Below are 17,295 nucleotides of genomic sequence, written 5' to 3'. Positions count from 1 at the left end.
GATGGATGACAGATGGTTGGTTGGATGATGGTTGGATGAAAAATGGTTGGATGATGATTGGATGACAGATGGTTGGATGATGGATGACAGATGGATGGGTGGATGATGGTTGGATGACAGATGGTTGGATGACAGATGGTTGGACGATGGTTGGATGACAGATAGTTAGTTGGATGGATGGTTGGATGACAGATAGTTGGTTGGATGATGGTTGGATGACAGATGGTTGGTTGGATGATGATTGGATGATGGATGACAGATGGTTGGATGACGGATGGTTGGATGATGGATGACAGATGGTTGGTTGGATGATGGTTGGATGACAGATGGTTGGTTGGATGACAGATGGTTGGATGATGGATGACAGATGGTTGGATGATGTTGGATGACGGATGGTTGGATGATGGTTGGATGACGGATGGTTGGATGATGGTTGGATGACGGATGGTTGGATGATGGTTGGATGACAGGGTACCTGACTATAAGCCTATAATTTGCTGTTCCTGGCAGTGAAGCACCTTTACTGTCTGATTTCTCTGATTTCTCTGATTTCTGTGATTTCTGTGATTTCTCAGACTTGAGCCGCTGCCCTTCTCCCTTCCTCTCATATCAGGCCTGAGTCATGAAACATGACTCAGCACTCTGAGCAGACATGCGCAGCCTGACGTTGAGCTGGCTGCCTTCTGTCAAACACACATTGATCTCAGCAGAGAGAGTCCTGCGCTGGCCCGCTCCACATCCTGTCTGGATATCTGCCGCCAGCTGTCCACACCGCCACTATCTGACTTCAGCTCGTGAGAAATTCCTTTTTATTGACTCTTTTACTTGTAATGTTTGTCTTTTATACTAATTAATCTGACAGAAATCTGTATCATGTTTAACTGAGTTTGTCTTTCTTTGATAAAATGAGTCGCTGTTGAAAAGAGGAAGAATTACATTTAGCTGATTTTCAGTTTGACAGATTCCACTTCAGGACATTCAGCAGAACTGTAGGAAAACTCCAAAACAGCAGCATGTCTGCCTGATTGTTCAAATAAACCAGTGTTTGAACAGGAAAGTCCAACAATCCGATGGGATTTTGACTCAAATAAATCTGTTTGAACATCAGTAACAGAACATAAGGATACACCAGAAAAGTTGAATTTTTCACAAAAATGCAGCATAAATGCAGAGTGCTGAATTAACTTCTTTTAATTGGCTGAAATCTTGAAACTTATTTAATTGCAGCAACGTTAGTGTTAGTGATTTCATTGCTGAAATCTTGAAAACAAGTATTTTAATTGCTAAAGTTAGGTCATAAAAAAGTGAAATTGTTTAAAAAGAAATATGAGAGCTAACGAGATCTGACAGGACAAAGATGTTTCCGTTAGCGACTGAAAGTTTGGCTGATATTGGACCTGACAGCAAAGTTGTTTTCGTTTGTTGGTGACATTTCGGCTAATATTTGACCTGTCAGGAAAAACCAAAAAAAGCTGTTAATGTTAGCTAAAAGCTGATGGTTCAACTACTATGAGCTAGCTGCCAGCTAATCTTGGAATCAGCTGCAAATTTAAAGAAGTAATTTAAAAATACACAAACAGAAGGTATTACTGCAAATATGACACTATTTATAGACATATTATTGACTCTGGATGGAAAAAAGTGTATTTTAAAACTAAGAAACGTTTATTTATTTTGTGTTCTGGACACAGGAGCAGAGGGAAAGGATGTCGAACAATAGTGAGGCCGCGGAGATGGGCCTAAACGGACTTTCCAAAAAGGTAACTTCCTGACTCCATTCCAGCTGCACAGAAGATGTTCGGCTTGTGGGTGATAATTAATTGTGTTTCAGTTCGCGGGGCCGAGCCAGCACGGTGCCACCGTCAGTTTCCACAATATTTTCTACAAAGTGAAGCAGGGAGGAGGCTGTTTTTGTCGAAAGAAGGCCACAACCAAAGACATCCTCATCGACCTCAAGTGAGTGCACGATGTGTCCAAGACGTGGACTCAGGGTTCACGAATCCTAAACCTCCCAGAATATTTAAAGAAAGCTTTAGATCTTCTATCAGGTCTTGGCCGTCAGGTAAAGAATAAGCGTTTGTCTTCCTGTCATCAGGACGTGACTTGATGAAGCCAGGTTGGGATTAAACACTCTCACATGTTGGGAGGCGAAGGAAGGAAGTAGACTCAGGTTTCCACTTTGCCTCTGAAACACACAAGCTGTAAATACAGAAGGCCGTTAGACGACAATAACTCCGAGCTTAAAGCAACAAACAGCCGCAGCGGCAGGATGCCAGCCCGCTTCAATGGCTTGGCACAACGGGAAAGTTCTGGGTGTCAAATTCTGAGAATCCTGTTGTTTCCCAGGAATTACACCGACCCGAAAATAACCGTCACTGAGGTACAAACAAATTATCTTAGAATATTTTGATGTTTTAAACCTAAACGACTGACGAGAACAAAATGTTTAGAATCCGTCTAAAAGAGAACGGTGTTTAAAAACGTTCAGATTGGTTTTATTCATAAACAGCCTCAAAAAGCAGGTAATGTCTGATTTAGTTATGAAACCATCTTTCATCGTGTGCATGTTATGAAAACTTGGAAGTCAAAGGGCAGCGAGGTTTACAGTTTATAACGGGTCTTATCTTCTGTAGTTTATTGTGTTGAATCATTGACAGGATGGAAGGTGTGTCAAACGCTCAATTAAACTGTTCGCCTGGAAAAAAATCACATTACTGTTGTCTGATTGTACAGGGAATCATTTTACTGATGGGTTGTTGTTTAGAAAGTAGCCACAGAAAAAAAGGAAAATCTGTCAAGTATTTAAAAACGAGACTTCGGATCGGAGGAAGTTGTGATTCTGAGTCACTGACAATCCCAGCAGATGGAGGACGAATGTTACGTAACGGAGGTTTCTGCTGCATAATGCTGTGACAAAGCTTCATATTTGGGAAGTATACGCTTCACGTTGATCAAAATCAGCAAAATAAAAGTTGCTACACACTAAAAACTGCTGGGTTGTTCGGATAACTCACATTCTGGGTTAAAGCTGTTGGTTTGACCAAAATGGGACCTGATTGGACCTCTGCTCCAGGAAGTAAAGGGAAGATGGTTTAAAAACAACTAGTAAGATGTTTAACCTGGTTTGCACCAGACAGTGAGTTTGGTTTCTTGAAGTGCTAATAGCTAATAGCACCAACTCAAGTTGTAATCATCTAATAACCCAGATTTTGTGTTTTTAGTACCTTTAACTCAACAGATTAGTCAACAATAACTAGGTTTTTGGGTGGAAAGCTGAACCCAGTGTGTTGGATCAAAAACCACCCAGGGTCCAAATTTGACCCAACCCTGGTTTACTAATTATGTTGTTTATAACCCAGCAGTTTTTAGTGTGTATGAATTTCCATAAAGGCTTCAGTTGTAAATAAATAATCATAAATTCATCGAAAGTCTCCGGTCACAGAAAACGGCTCATCAGTTCATTAGATTAAATCACGAGTTGTAAAACTGATAAAATGGCAGAGTCATACAAAACTGCAGTGTCATTGTTTGCGTGTGTAAATTCTGCTGAGTCAGCGACTCCACATGTTTCTGATTAACATTAGTCATGAAAGCGCTGAGAAGCTCCAGTTTTAGTTCCTGAAGAGTAAGAGTTCACATCCCAGAAACACAGAAGTGAAACTGCTGAGTCACTGTAGACGCAACGTTAGAAAACATTCAAGCTTTGCAAAGTCATGAAGACTGGTCCAAAAAAAAGGTAATAAACCAAATCTGCTCAACAGTTTTCATATAACGACGGTTAACGTGTCCTTAAATTAAAACCATGAAACCACCAGGTGTGTTTGTTTGAAAATGGAAGAGCCATTTGGGTTTAATGTACTGGTTCATATTTACAGTCAGATTAATTTAAATAAGCAGATAAAAGTGCTTTGTTTACATTGAGTGCATACCTGCACTTCAGAATTGCACATGAATGCATCTGGAAAACTACTGGAGTAAAATCCTCCGAACTGCACTTTTTATGCTTCATTTCATAGTTTGCAATAAGTTCCTTTAAAATAATAATGTTTAAAAGTAGTGGTGTGCAAATAAGGCTTTCTAACATGTATTATTTAAAAACAGAAAATAAAGTAAAATCTTACTTGTGTTCAGATTTTTCTCTGTCAAAATCTTGATTTAGCTTTAAAGCAAATGTTTTAAATCACCACTTTGTTACATTATCAGATAATTAAGACATAATATAGATTGTGTATAAAATTATTTAAACATATTAGAAATGGAAGATATAAAAACAAAGAAAGTATCTTTGAAACGGTGCAAACAGCATCCTGAATGTGGCTCAGATTTACGATGTTTATGAATCCAAAAGCTGTAAAAACAAACCGTTTTTTAGCAGATTAAAGTGTTTCCTGCGTCTGAAACACCAGCAGCTGATGTTTCGTCATTCAGAGACAGTCAGAATGTCTTTTAAGAAAAGTTATGAAATCTGCTCAGGGTCAAAGGTCAGCGTACTTAACGCTCTGTACCACATGGAGCGCCTTTGGTGCTTTATTGTTTCATGGGTTTAATCATTAACAGAATTAAACTCTCACATCAGCTGACTGTAATCAGAACTTTTTATGAATTTTTATTTATTTATTTTTAAAAAAACGTTCATTAACGAAAAGTGACGTCCATTTTCCTTCTAATTATTCCTAATGGTATGCTCCTGATAAGAGTTTTTACTTTTGGTTTATTTGAAATGTCTGAATGTTATAAAACTTTATTTGGTCGAAGGGCAGAGTTTGTTCGGTTGAAGCGGTTACCATGGCCTCACTGTCCAACAAACAAAGACAATCCCACTCATTTAGACACCTCCTTCACGTTTTTCTGCAGAGAAGGACATAAAAAAGACAATAAAACCGTCATTTATAAAACCAACTGGAACATAAAGGACAAAGAAGACGACACAAACGACTGGGAGGGTCGACTTCTGTTCTGCTTCAGCAAATTAGAGCTTTCTGGTCTCTTTAATATTGAGCTAACATAAACAGCTTATTTCTGTTTGTTGTCCCCCATCATAACACAAAGAGGGGACTTGGACATACCCTCCGTCCATCTGTCTGGTTGACTTTGTGAGCTGAATAACTTCCATAAGGTTGCAATCGAAAACTGGGTGTCCACATCAAAAACCAAGATGGCCACCACTCTCTCTCTCTCTCTCTCTCTCTATATATATATATATATATATATATATATATATATATATATATATATATGTAATCCAGCCACTACAGGAAATGCTAGTTTTAAGTAAAATAAAAACTAGAGAGCATAGTTTTCTCCAATGATTGGTGCCGAGGATTCATCTATGGTGGCCACCGTTGGCCACCCTTTGGCTCCGCCTCTGTGCCCTCCGTTTAGCAGGATATGTCCCTTTATGAAAGTGAATTATCACCACAAAAAGGTAAATATATTTGCCCTTCGTCTTTGATGATAAAGGCGTAATGTAAGACTTCATCCTTTGTGGAAAACTTTCTCTAAACTTACTTTCAGTCGATCTGAAACACGTGAACATGTCCATGCAGCTGAATCATCACACCTGATCTGTTAGCGATCAAAGCATGTGTTGGGGATGACCCTCAGCTACCACCACACCAAATTTAAGCTCCACATCTGTAAAACTGACTGAGTTATTGCCTTTTTCGTATTTGCTAAGGTTGATTAGCTGTGGCGTCCATCTTGAATCAGATTAACTCAGAGAAATAATCAGTTGTAGATGCTCATCCAAGGTTTAGTTGCAGAGAGTTTTGTGTAAAATCTGTCCAGTGGTTCATGAGATATTTTGCTAACAGACAGACGAACACAAGCATTTACCTCAGGTCTTCTCCTCCTCAGTGGGCTCATGAAGCCTGGTCTGAACGCCATCATGGGGGCGACAGGAAGTGGGAAGTCATCGTGAGTGTTGCATATGTTTATTAAAACATGGATTTTTGTTTTAAAGTTAAAAGAAAAGAGCGAATATTTACACAAATGTTTGTTTTCTCGTTCACAAGTTTATGAGCCGTTTTTTCCTTCAGATTCCTGGATGTTCTTGCAGCCAGGAAAGATCCCGCAGGTCTGTCAGGAGAAGTCCTGATCGACGGAGCTCCTCAGCCTCCGAACTTCAAGTGTCTGTCTGGATATGTGGTGCAGGTGGGTGAAGCAGGCAGGAAGTCAGACTTGTGGACAGGAAGTCAGTTCTGCAGGCAGGAAGTTAAACCTGAGGCTTCCAACTCTAAATGTTTTCAATCAGGAGAGTTTCCTGGAAGGGAAGGAACAAACCACCTGCAACAATAAGATCAGCTTCTTCAGTTAAAGCTGTTTTTGTCACATTAAATAAATTGTTTTAAAGGAGGAATCACGGCAGAGGAAATTAAATTCATGTTGTAGTTTCAAATATTTGAGTTGGATGTTTTAGTTTTGGTAAGCCGGGGGTTCTGACTGCAGGACGATGTGGTGATGGGAACTCTGACCGTCAGAGAAAACTTGACCTTCTCAGCGGCGCTGCGTCTCCCGTCGACCATCACTCAGCAGGAGAAAGACCAGAAGGTCAACAAGCTGATCCAGGAACTGGGACTGGGACGAGTGGCAGACTCCAAGGTGAGGAAGGAAGGAAAACTCGGAAAATATTCAACACAGGTATACACAGACTAAACAAGTAGGAAGGAAAAAACAAAAGAAAAAGAGTTAAGGATGGAAATATTGAATTAACAGTGCTTCTCAAACAATTCAGGTTCTGATCCACAAACTGAAAACAGCAAAAACCAGCAAAGTGTACAAACATCCCTAATAAGCCAAAACAACACTTTAAAACCACAAACAGCTAATAAACCAAACAAAAATTCTGAATGAGCCCCAAAAAACATCCCTAATGAATCTATAAACGACCCCTTTCAAAATAATATCCATAATGAGGCAAAAATCAAACGTACAGAGACAACATAAACAACCATTAAAGTATTTTTTAATACTATTTAAAATTTAACCTAATTTATGACAAATGGTTTATATTTCTTAACAACTGTGGCCAAAAATGTGCTATTAGCAATCATCCTAAAATTAAATTTGAATCCTGGGAATCATCTTAAGACCTTACACTCATTGTTTCCTGGCCCCCTGTGGGCTTCTGACCCTAAAATTAGGATCCACTGATTTAAAGGAAAGGCACAGTAACTTATGAGTTTGTTGTCTTTGAGCAGGTGGGCACTCAGCTGATTCGTGGGATCTCTGGCGGCGAGAGGAAGAGGACGAACATCGGCATGGAGCTGATCATCGACCCGGCCGTCCTCTTCCTGGATGAACCCACCACCGGACTTGACGCCAGCACGGCCAACTCTGTGCTGCTGCTGCTCAAGAGGTGAAAAATATCACATTTTTACAACAAGCTCCATCTGCAGACGTAACACCTGGTGGCAGATCACAGCCAATCAGAAAGCAGATTTATTATGGTGCCGTTCTGATAATATGCCATTATTTTCGATTATATTACAGGTACAGGTTTACGTCAGCAGGTGGCAGTGTCGGACCTTTTCAGGAAGATTTAACCTGAACTGGTTCATCTATGAACTACAGTTCATTTATTATTTCTACTAGAACAGAATCAGTTATAAAATTTTATGACACGTATGTCAAAAAATGAGTTTAGTTTAAAAATGATTAGAAAATAATTCTCACTGAAGTCCAGATGTTTGGCACAGAAACTAAATGACTCCTTTTGGAAGTTAAGTTAGTTTTTTTTTTTTTTATGGATTCAAGTTGTGTTTGTGTAGGATGTCGAACCACGGTCGCACCATCATCCTGTCCATCCATCAGCCCAGATACACCATCTACCGCCTGTTCGACAGCCTCACCCTGCTCGTCAACGGCAAACAGGTCAACGGCTGCGTTTTAAAACACTTCATCAGTAAACTGAATAATGTGAAAAGAACAAGACACTAACTTTCCTTCTCTGTCAATTTAAAACCCCTCAGGTTTACCACGGCCCGGCACAGTCAGCACTGGAGTATTTTTCAGACATCGGTAAGATCATGAATCAAATATTCAGCGTGATCTGATCCGAAACGAGACGTTCTGAACTGGAGGATTTTTCCAGGATACACCTGTGAGGCTCACAACAACCCTGCAGACTTCTTCCTGGACGTCATCAACGGAGATTCGACCGCCGTCACTCTCAACAGCCTGGACACAGAAGGTTTGTTGTTTCAAAAACTAAAGGAACTCTGGGTAATAACAGGAAAAATAACCACTCAATATGAATCTTATAGATGTTTTATTTAAACTATACTTACATTATCATCCTCAACATTCAGATGCATAAAACCAAAGGAAAAGATTCACCAAAAACAATCAGAAATTTGGTTAAATGATGCAAAAAACAACAGATTTAGAGAATAAATGAATTTCAGATATTCCAACAACTGATTGAACACAGATCTGTTACCTAAACTGCTAGAAGAGCTCAGAAACATAATAATAGTCTTAAATTGGGTTAAACTTCATTTATAAACTGCATTTCATACATAAAGAATCTAATATCTAAAGATCTGCAGTAAAGTGTGTTTAGCAGCTGTTCTCTGTGCAGTGGAGAGATTTTACAACAATAAGAGATCAAATAAACTGGAAAACAAACCAGATTCTGACCAACAGAACTTCAGGGATCTTTGGACTATTTCAGGTTAATGAACTCAGCAGTTGATCCTTTATTAAAAACCCAAACCCCAGCGTGGAGCGGCTGAGTGAATGTGGTCTGGACTCTGTGGAGGAGAGTCATGGTTTCAGAGACGCTGTAGAAAGACAGAACACCTGCTCTGTGGTCCTGGTACACTCCGACTCTGGAGGAACCAGGACCTGAGACTGGAGTACGGGCATTATTGTACCAAAATTCATAACTGTTTGTGTCACAATATAAGGCCCAGGATTTGTCATTGAATCCAAATTCACAATCATCTGAACTTCCTGCTCTCCTGATATCCTTGTAGGCGACTGCAACACAGACCCCTCTCCCGCTCCACTCCACCTCCCAGTAACAACGTCCGGTCAGACTCTCTCTGCTCAGAACCTGATAATAATAAGTGAATCTGTCTGGATGATCAGGATAAGACTGTTGTTGTTCCATTAATGTTACTTTTCTGTTCCCCTCAGATAACAACAGATATCTGTTTGCTGTGTTTGGATCCAGAGTGATTTCTTGTGAATATTTTAAGAATCCATCTCTGGTCTTTGGTTCTGGTTGTGGCAGTAAAACGTCCACTTCAGAGACTCTCAGTGAGATGTCTGTCCACATGTCCCTCAGGACGTCCTGTAGTTTGTCTCTGAGCTCCTCCACAGCTGCTGTCACGTCCTCAAAGTGTCTCCGAGGACGACTCTTGATGCTGGATGAGTGTGTAGACTCACTGAGTGCTGACACTGAGGGGTAGTTGTGGAGAAACTGGTTGTGATCCTCTGTGTGTGAGAGCTGCTCCAGCTCGGCGTCTTTCCTCTTCAGCTCAGTGATCTCCTGCTCCAGCTTCTCCTGAAGCTCTTTGACTCGACTCACTTCAGTTTCCTGCTGGGATCTGAGCTGCTGCTTCACATCAGAGCTTCTTTTCTGGATGAGACGGATCAGCTGAGTGAAGGTCTTCTCACTGTCCTCCACTGTTTTATCAGCAGAGACATTGATGGCCTCCACCTCCTGTTGGAGCAGCTTCACATCTTTCTGTCGGTCCTGGATTCTCTGCTGGATTTGTTGTCGACTCGCCTCGAGCTCCTTCTGCTTCTCAGCTCTTCCTGCTGCAGCTGAGACTGTTTCATGTCCTTTATGTTCATCCATGAAGCAGAGATAACAGATACACTGCTGATCAGTACGACAGAAAATCTTCATCACCTCATCATGACGAGGGCAGATGTTCTCCTGGAGCTTCTTGGAGGGCTCCACCAGCTGGTGTTTCTGTAACGGTGGAGCTTCATGGTGAGGTTGGAGGTGTTTCTCACAGTAAGAGGCCAAACAGACCAGACAGGACTTGACAGCCTTCAGTTTCCTCTCAGTGCAGACATCACAGGACACATCTTCAGGTCCAGCATAGCAGAGATCAGCTGGAGCAGCTTGGAGTCCAGTCTTCTTCAGCTCCTCCACCAACTCTGCTAACATGGTGCTTTTCACCAGAACAGGCCTTGGTATGAAGTCCTTCCTGCACTGAGGACAGCTGTGGATTCTCCTCTGATCCTCTTCATCCCAACAGGTTTTAATACAGTTCATACAGTAGCTGTGTCCACAGGGAATAGTCACCGGATCCTTCAGGAGATCCAAACAGATCGAACAAGAGACTTTTCTTGAATCCATTTGGTTTTCTTGCTGCAAAGTTTCACCTCTTAAGAACAGAAAACAAGACGACTAAATGTGTTACACAAGAAGCCAAGCCCAAGTTCTGTTTTGTTTTTCAGTTTTACCTGCTGACGTGTAGTTTGAGCTGTCAGACCTGTTAAAGAGGCAGAGCAGGTTTTTAATGTTTGTCTCATTTTAGATAAAAGAACAGTTTCATGCTGCATTATGGACTTTTTAAAACATTAAACTGTTGTTTTCAGTTTATTGTCTTGATTGAAAATAATCAATCATGGGGTTAGGTTTAGGGTTCGGGTCTCTCAAAGTAGAGCTTTTGCTCCTTTGCATCAGAATGAGTTACTTGAGGTCATTCATGTATCTGACTAGGATGCCTCCTGGTCACTTCCATCTATGTTCCAATGGGAGGAGACCCAGAACTTCCTGGGGGAGTTGTTTCTGCCTGGGAACACTTGGGATTCCCCAGGAGGATCTGCGAAGTAAAAGCTCTGGATCTCTCTGGATTTCATCTTATTTGTTGATTTCCATGATTCTGTTTCCTCTTTTTTGGAAATCATGAGATCTGTAACAATAAATTATGGACACTCAGGCAAAGAGAAGGTGCTGAGTCAGACCATCTGTTGGAGGAGGTGCTGGACATGTTCAGTGTTCCTTAAATGTCACAAAAGATGTCCCAGAAAAGTCTGGCAGAAGCCTTAGTCCAGATCTTATCCAACTTTCCAGCAGCATTGCTTTTCCAGTAAACTGAGGCAGGTTGGGGACATGGAGCCCAATTAGGCAATGATTTGGTTCATCATGGCTGAAGCAGCTGTACAGAACTGTGGCTGTAAGCTGGTTTGTGCTGGTCATGAATGCAGTGGTGGACACTTGAGGTAAAGAGAGCCATTGGGCTGAAGAAGTTCTACAGATGTTTGTAGCACAGCAGAGGTACCAGCAGGTCAAGCCAGCTGAACGTCCTCCATGGGAGAAGTTTGCTAAGGCTGTGGTCAGTCAGCCTCAGAGATCCTTTACATGTGCTGCTGACATCAACTGAAGGTGGAGCTTCTCCACCAGGTGGATGTGCTTTTCCTGATGGAAGCAGTTGTTCGCGTTCATGGAAGACTTGCTGAGGTTGTTGAAGTAGTTCAACAAGTCAGAAGTGGTCCTGAGGTGGATGAGATCAATCCTGGGTTCCTCAAGGTCCTTTTTATTGCTGGGTGTTCTTGACTGAAACACCTGTAGATCATTGCACAGGTTTTGAGGACATTTCCTTTAAGTTCAGAGCCCAAAGTGGTGGTCTATCTTTTAAAAAACTGGTCATCAGAGGGTATGACTCCAACTATAAATGGGTGACACTTTCAGCATCTCTGGGAGAGTCCATACCAAGGTGGGGTCAGTTTTTATGTTTTCTTGACTTGGAGAACCAACAGAATAAAAAAGATGGACTGATGAATCTTGACCTCACTGTATATTTTCAGAGAAATGATGAGATAATTTCAAGCCCTACATTGTGTCTTATCTTGAGTTTTCTGTTGTTCTGTGCAGATTCAACTCAAGATTTAGATTCGGTGACAAAGTCCAGGAAAGGAATCGAAGACAAACTGGTGGAGGAGTACAGAAACTGCCAACACTTTAAACAAACAAAAGAAGAGCTGGGTAGGTACCAAAAATCATTAGGATTCATTTTTAATAGTTTCTGGTGAAGCATATTTTTCTTCAAGCAGCATTCAGATGCTGTTGAACCACAAAGACAAAATGTTGATGAAGAGACAACAAACATGTTCAGAACCTAAAAGTATTTGTTTGGATTTATACTTTCTGTCTCTTAGAAAAGATCGTTCAGGGAAAGCAGACGACCAGGTCTTCTCCCTCCAGAACCATCACCTACAACACCAGTTTCCTGACGCAGTTCAGATGGGTTCTCAAGAGAACGTTCCGCAACCTCATCCTCAACCCTCAGACCTCCATCGCCCAGGTAGAAACACAGAGCGAGCCTGAGTCTGTTTCTCCTTTAAACAAAATATGATCTGTGGTTCTGAGGTTTTCGTTTTTATACGCCCGTCCTACGGCGGGACGTATTTTAGTGTGGCACCGTTGGTCCTTCTGTGGACAATTTCCTGTCAGAGCTCAAAATTGATAATCCTTCAACATAGAAATGTCAAAAATGCACAGCTGGACACCTCATGTGTCAAGGATGATCCCTATTGATTTCAAGGTCATTGGGTCAAATGAAAACATCACAGGTGACCCCTTTATGAAAACCTTTGTCTGTGCACCAGCCGTAGACACATGATGGTTCTCTTGTTAATCTTTCAGCAGCTATAAAGTGATTAGGAGTTTAAAATATTCCAGTATTATTTAAAGTATCACCACACTGACTTGTATTTTTACCGCTGAGTTTCTGGTGTTTTTATTTGTGTTCAGGTCGGCGTAACGATCTTCCTCGCTCTGATTGTTGGAGCGCTTTTCTTTGATATCAAGGAGGATGAGAACGGCATACAGAACAGGTACTGCGTCGCTGCTAACTGGGACAGTTTCAGGTCTAATCATTTAACTTTATAATGGTCATTTAACCCTTTCTGAGCTGGGCTGCAGTTGACTCTCCATCTGACTGTGTGTATATTTATTATTAATATTCTGGGTTGGATGTGGTTCTTGTGTCTCTAGTGTAGTGACTATTTGTCCATAAAAACAAAACTTAAGTGATCAAAGTATAACTCAAATAATCCATTGGTGCACATTAGTTTATGGTCTTACGCAGTATAAAGAAAGGTCAAAAAACATCCAAAAAACTGCAATTCCATTCTTTGGCTTTATTCCCCGTTCTGCAGGCAAACAAAACGACACCTTTTCCTCTCGTCTGTCTCTCCTGCTCTCCTTGCTAGTTCACCTGATTGTCTCACCTGCTCAAGCCTGCTTGCCTGACTGACTGATTGCCTGCAGAACGGGGAATAAAGCCAAAGAATGGAATTGCAGTTTTTTGACCTTTCTTTATACTGCGTAAGACCATAAACTAATGTGCACCAATGGATTATTTGAGTTATACTGTGATCACTTAAGTTTTGTTTTTTATGGACAAATAGTCACTACAGCAAGTAAAAAACCATATGACCCTTAATGTGCCTAAAGTCTATTTATGTGAAATTACCCATATCCCAAACAAAATAAATGTATAAACTAAACAAATGAATAAACTACAAATATATTCTAAACAACTAAGATTAAACAGAAATTAGAAATTCACCTGAAAATAAACAAATCAATAAACTAAATTTAAAGAATTAGCAAAAATAAAGAAATAGCTCCTACATCTAGTTAGTGGTCATTGTTCTGTAAATTGTACCGTCCAGTTTGTTGTGAGCTTTAATCTTAAGTTTGCGTTGATTCAGACTTTTCACCAGTTTGTTGTGTTTCCAGGCTTGGTTGTCTCTTCTTCGTTGTCACCAATCAGTGTTTTGGCTCGTTGTCGGCTGCAGAACTCTTCATCACTGAGAGGAAGCTCTTCACGTAGGTCTGACACACAAACACACCTATGACTCAAAGGCAATATGTGTAAAACTGCGCCTTAAATCAGATATTTACCAGTTTGGGATTTATTGTCATTAATTTAGTGACAAATTAAAACCCAGAATAAAGATTTTTTTAAATCTATTGACAAACATTTGTGAAACTGATGCTGTGGGATGAACCCTCCAGCTTTAGACACAAATCAGGCCAGTTCTCCCTAAAAAAGGTCAAAGGTTGAGTTCATGTGCAAACATTTAGGCTTCCTGTGCTGAGAGTCTCCTCTGGAGGTCATGTTAATGTTGCTCACTAACTGCTCAGAGGAGGTTCACTGATGAAACTCTTCTTCTGCAGTCATGAATATATCAGCGGTTACTACCGAGTGTCCGTCTACTTCCTGTGTAAGATCCTGTCTGATATCCTGACGTTGAGGACCATTCCTGCCATCGTCTTCTCCTGTGTCGCCTACTTCATGATCGGTGGGTAAAATACAGAAACCTTTTTTTATTAACATAAACTTCTTTTGTCCGTTTTTTGGTTGGTGATAAATTGCACCAATATATTTTATTGTAGAACCTCCTCCAGCAGCAGAACTCTCAGTGGGTTCCTGTTTGTGGAGGAGTTGTGGCCCACTCTTCTTTCCAGCGTTGCTTCAGCTCATTGGTTTCTGCTCAGCTCTCTGAGGTTCTGGTTCTGGACCGTTCTGCTGTAGATTAGCTGCTGTGTTTGTTGGACAAATGGCCTCACATCTGACTCCAGAATCAGCCCAAACCATCAGCCCTCCACCACCGTGCTGACAGCTGCAGTGCATTCTGGGTAAACATCTGTCCTCTGGTCTGGTTCTGCTCCAGAAGTCTTCTGGTTCCTTCAGATGAAACTTTCTGCTGCAGCTCTTCCAAACAAGCCATGACCTTTGACCTTTAATCTGCTAACTGAGGCCTGTAGAGGCTGAAGTGGAGCTTATTGCACAGTCTGACCTTCAGGGTGAAGATCAGCAGCTGTTTTAAATATTTCCTCTTTTGAATAATCTTCCTCTCTGTAGAACGATGGACTCCAGATAGTTTGGAAATGACCTTTGACCCTTCCCAGATTGATGGCCAGCAGCAGCTGCTTCTCTGAGGTCATTGCTGATGTCTTTCCGCCCTGGCGTTGTGTTAACACAGAGCAGCAGAACCTGCAGCTTCTCTACAGGTGGAGCCTCTGATGCTGCTCCTGATCCTGAACCTCTGAGATCCTGAGGAAGCAGCGAGGCTGGAACCAGTTCTTCTCTCCCAGCTTTAACTTTAACGACTCGGTGGAACCTGTTGTGTGTTTTTCTTCACTTGAGCTCAAATTTGAATCATTTTAGAACCTGATCAGTTTTTTTTTGTAATCCCAAGAACTAAAGGAGGGTTGACTTTTCTTTCTCCCATGATCATTCTGTACCTTTGTCTCCTGATGAAGCTCTTTGTTGGTTTTCCTGCAGGTCTGAAGTTCACGGTGGAGGCGTTCTTCACCTTCATGTTCACCGTGGCTCTGGTCGCCTACACGGCCACCTCCATGGTCATGGCCATCTCAGCCGACCAGACGGTGGTGGCCATTGCCAACATCTTCATGACCATTTCCTTCGTCTTCATGATGGTAACGCACATCAACACAAACCACAGAGCTTCTGGAGGACCAACAGTTGAACCTTTTCAATGGCTTCAGGAAAATTTAACACCAACTTTTATGTTTTTCCCCATTTTATTTTGTGCTATTTAACCTTTGCAGGAACTAAAAACATGTATTTCAATCTTAGCTTAGACTCCTTCTGTTTCTTCTTCTCTGCAGATCTTTGCTGGCCTGCTGGTGAATGTTTCTTCCATCGTCGGCTGGCTCAGCTGGTTAAAGTACTTCAGTATACCCGGATACGGTTTAAGCGTACGTACAAAAACTAACCATCCAATCAGCTTTCAGGCTCTTCTACATAAATCATATTTTCTGTGTCAGTCCTGAGTTCAGCCTCCTTGTGCTGAACTGTGGAATTCAGATTTCTGCAAAATAGAAATGCGGAATTCTGTGGAGAGATAAGAGTGATTTTTATTTCTCCTTTTGTGTCTTCAGGCTCTGCAGATTAATGAGTTCACCGGGCTGAACTTCTGTTCGGGGTTAAACAACACCGACATCCCTCCAGTCATCTCGTAAGAAACACAAAAACACAAAAACTAAGAGTTCTCCTGAAGCGCTGGAAGGATTTAATGAAACTCTTTAGGTCCATCCGTGCACGGTCCATTCCCTCGTGGACTGTCCCCTTTGGTCCATTCTTTGTGGTCCATTCCCTCATGATCTGTTCTGTCCAACTCCATCCTCTCATGGTCTGTACCGTTGGATCTGTCTCCTCATTCTTCCTCAGGTAAAACAGGTTTCTGTGTCTGTGTCTCCAGGTGTACGGGGGAGGCGTACCTGGAGAAGCAGGGCATCGATTACTCCACCTGGGGTCTGTGGCAGAACCACCTGGCTCTGATCATCATGATCTTCTGCTTCCTCTCCATTGCCTACCTCAAACTGCGCTTCATCAAGAAGTTCACCTGATCTCCTCTGGAGACTCTGCAGCCCAAGTGTTTTTCAGACCTGCTTGAATATTTTCTCTGTTCGGTTCAGTTTAACAGTTGATCCAGGGGATAAAATCAGCAGGAAGCTGTTTGTAAAATTACATTTGTTCACTCCTTATTAACACCGTGTATTAATGTCAACTGATTCTAATTTTTGCACTTTATTGTATCATTTTATATTTATAATTTCTTTTCTAAAATAAAACAATGACTTTGTGTTCTGAACGTGTCTTTATCCTTAAACCAGAGCGAGAACAGAACCTTCTCATTTCTTCAGACTGTGGTGCTAAAAGTTAGCCATGAATTTAAAAAGAGTAATCTAAGAAGGTCAGCAAAGGAAACATTTAATAATAGAAGTGAAACAAAAAATACATCTGTAAAAAATGTAGAAAGTTGAAATAAAAATAATTAAAAACATTAAAACAAAACTGTTTTAAAAACCTTCAGAAAGTCTGGAGAACTATTGATGAAGACCAGTTTAAAACATTTATAAGAAAGTTTGGCTGCTTGGAAGGAAAACAAAGAAATGAGGGCTGGATTAAGACTTTTGCACACTTGTAATAGGACTCCTTATAAAATGGCGTCCTCCAGTGGTCATCAGTGGTATTACATGATAAACACTTCCTGTTTGGCTGAAAGTCCACCTTTACACAGTCTGAAAAAAGCCACTAAGCAGATGTTATCATCACCCTCCATCAAAGGTGAGAAGTGGGCGATAATGTAATTACCTTTGTCTGAGTTTATTTCTCTGGTAGCAAAATATCTCATGACCCACTGGTCAAATCTTCCTCTTATCCGGGGTCGGGTCGCGGGGGTAGCAGCCTAAGCAGGGAGACCCAGACTTCCCTCTCTCCAGCCACTTGGGCCAGCTCCTCCGGGGGAATCCCAAGGCGTTCCCAGGCCAGCCGAGAAACATAGTCCCTC

The 17,295-nt window shown here is 41.3% G+C and overlaps 4 protein-coding genes across 5 annotated transcripts in view; 2 read left to right on the top strand and 2 right to left on the bottom strand.

Moving 5' to 3' along the window:
- LOC108249740 (tripartite motif-containing protein 16-like) overlaps nt 1–17,295 on the top strand; it is a 139,996-nt gene that overhangs the window by 34,454 nt on the left and 88,247 nt on the right. The gene's annotated exons all lie outside the window — the stretch shown is intronic.
- LOC108251715 (CD276 antigen homolog) overlaps nt 1–17,295 on the bottom strand; it is a 40,574-nt gene that overhangs the window by 10,506 nt on the left and 12,773 nt on the right. The gene's annotated exons all lie outside the window — the stretch shown is intronic.
- On the top strand, nt 688–16,590 carry LOC108251716 (broad substrate specificity ATP-binding cassette transporter ABCG2-like). Its single transcript, XM_017442114.3, has 19 exons — nt 688–794; nt 1,692–1,760; nt 1,832–1,956; nt 5,857–5,916; nt 6,039–6,153; nt 6,448–6,600; nt 7,200–7,357; nt 7,770–7,872; nt 7,971–8,019; nt 8,093–8,191; nt 11,840–11,950; nt 12,124–12,269; nt 12,719–12,801; nt 13,712–13,801; nt 14,153–14,277; nt 15,264–15,418; nt 15,611–15,700; nt 15,884–15,960; nt 16,204–16,590. Exons 2-19 carry the CDS (start codon nt 1,707–1,709, stop codon nt 16,349–16,351), a joined length of 1,941 nt encoding a protein of 646 aa, XP_017297603.1. The 5' UTR covers nt 688–794; nt 1,692–1,706; the 3' UTR covers nt 16,352–16,590.
- Nucleotides 8,251–10,404, bottom strand: LOC108251717 (tripartite motif-containing protein 16). Its single transcript, XM_017442116.3, has one exon. It carries the CDS (start codon nt 10,316–10,318, stop codon nt 8,666–8,668), a length of 1,653 nt encoding a protein of 550 aa, XP_017297605.1. The 5' UTR covers nt 10,319–10,404; the 3' UTR covers nt 8,251–8,665.

The sequence above is a fragment of the Kryptolebias marmoratus genome, linkage group LG7, assembly GCF_001649575.2.
Source record: "Kryptolebias marmoratus isolate JLee-2015 linkage group LG7, ASM164957v2, whole genome shotgun sequence".
Taxonomy (NCBI): domain Eukaryota; kingdom Metazoa; phylum Chordata; class Actinopteri; order Cyprinodontiformes; family Rivulidae; genus Kryptolebias; species Kryptolebias marmoratus.
The sequence above is the reverse complement of the archived record's forward strand: the minus strand, read 5'-3'. Positions and strand labels throughout refer to the sequence as shown.

Excerpts from the sequence above, each read along its gene's own strand:
- LOC108251717 (XM_017442116.3), bottom strand. The coding sequence starts at position 10,318 with ATGGATTCAAGAAAAGTCTCTTGTTCGATCTGTTTGGATCTCCTGAAG.
- LOC108251716 (XM_017442114.3), top strand. The coding sequence starts at position 1,707 with ATGTCGAACAATAGTGAGGCCGCGGAGATGGGCCTAAACGGACTTTCC. Across the intron at positions 1,761-1,831 it reads TAAACGGACTTTCCAAAAAG|TTCGCGGGGCCGAGCCAGCA; the intron begins GTAACTTCCTGA and ends ATTGTGTTTCAG. Across the intron at positions 15,419-15,610 it reads TTTCCTTCGTCTTCATGATG|ATCTTTGCTGGCCTGCTGGT; the intron begins GTAACGCACATC and ends TCTTCTCTGCAG.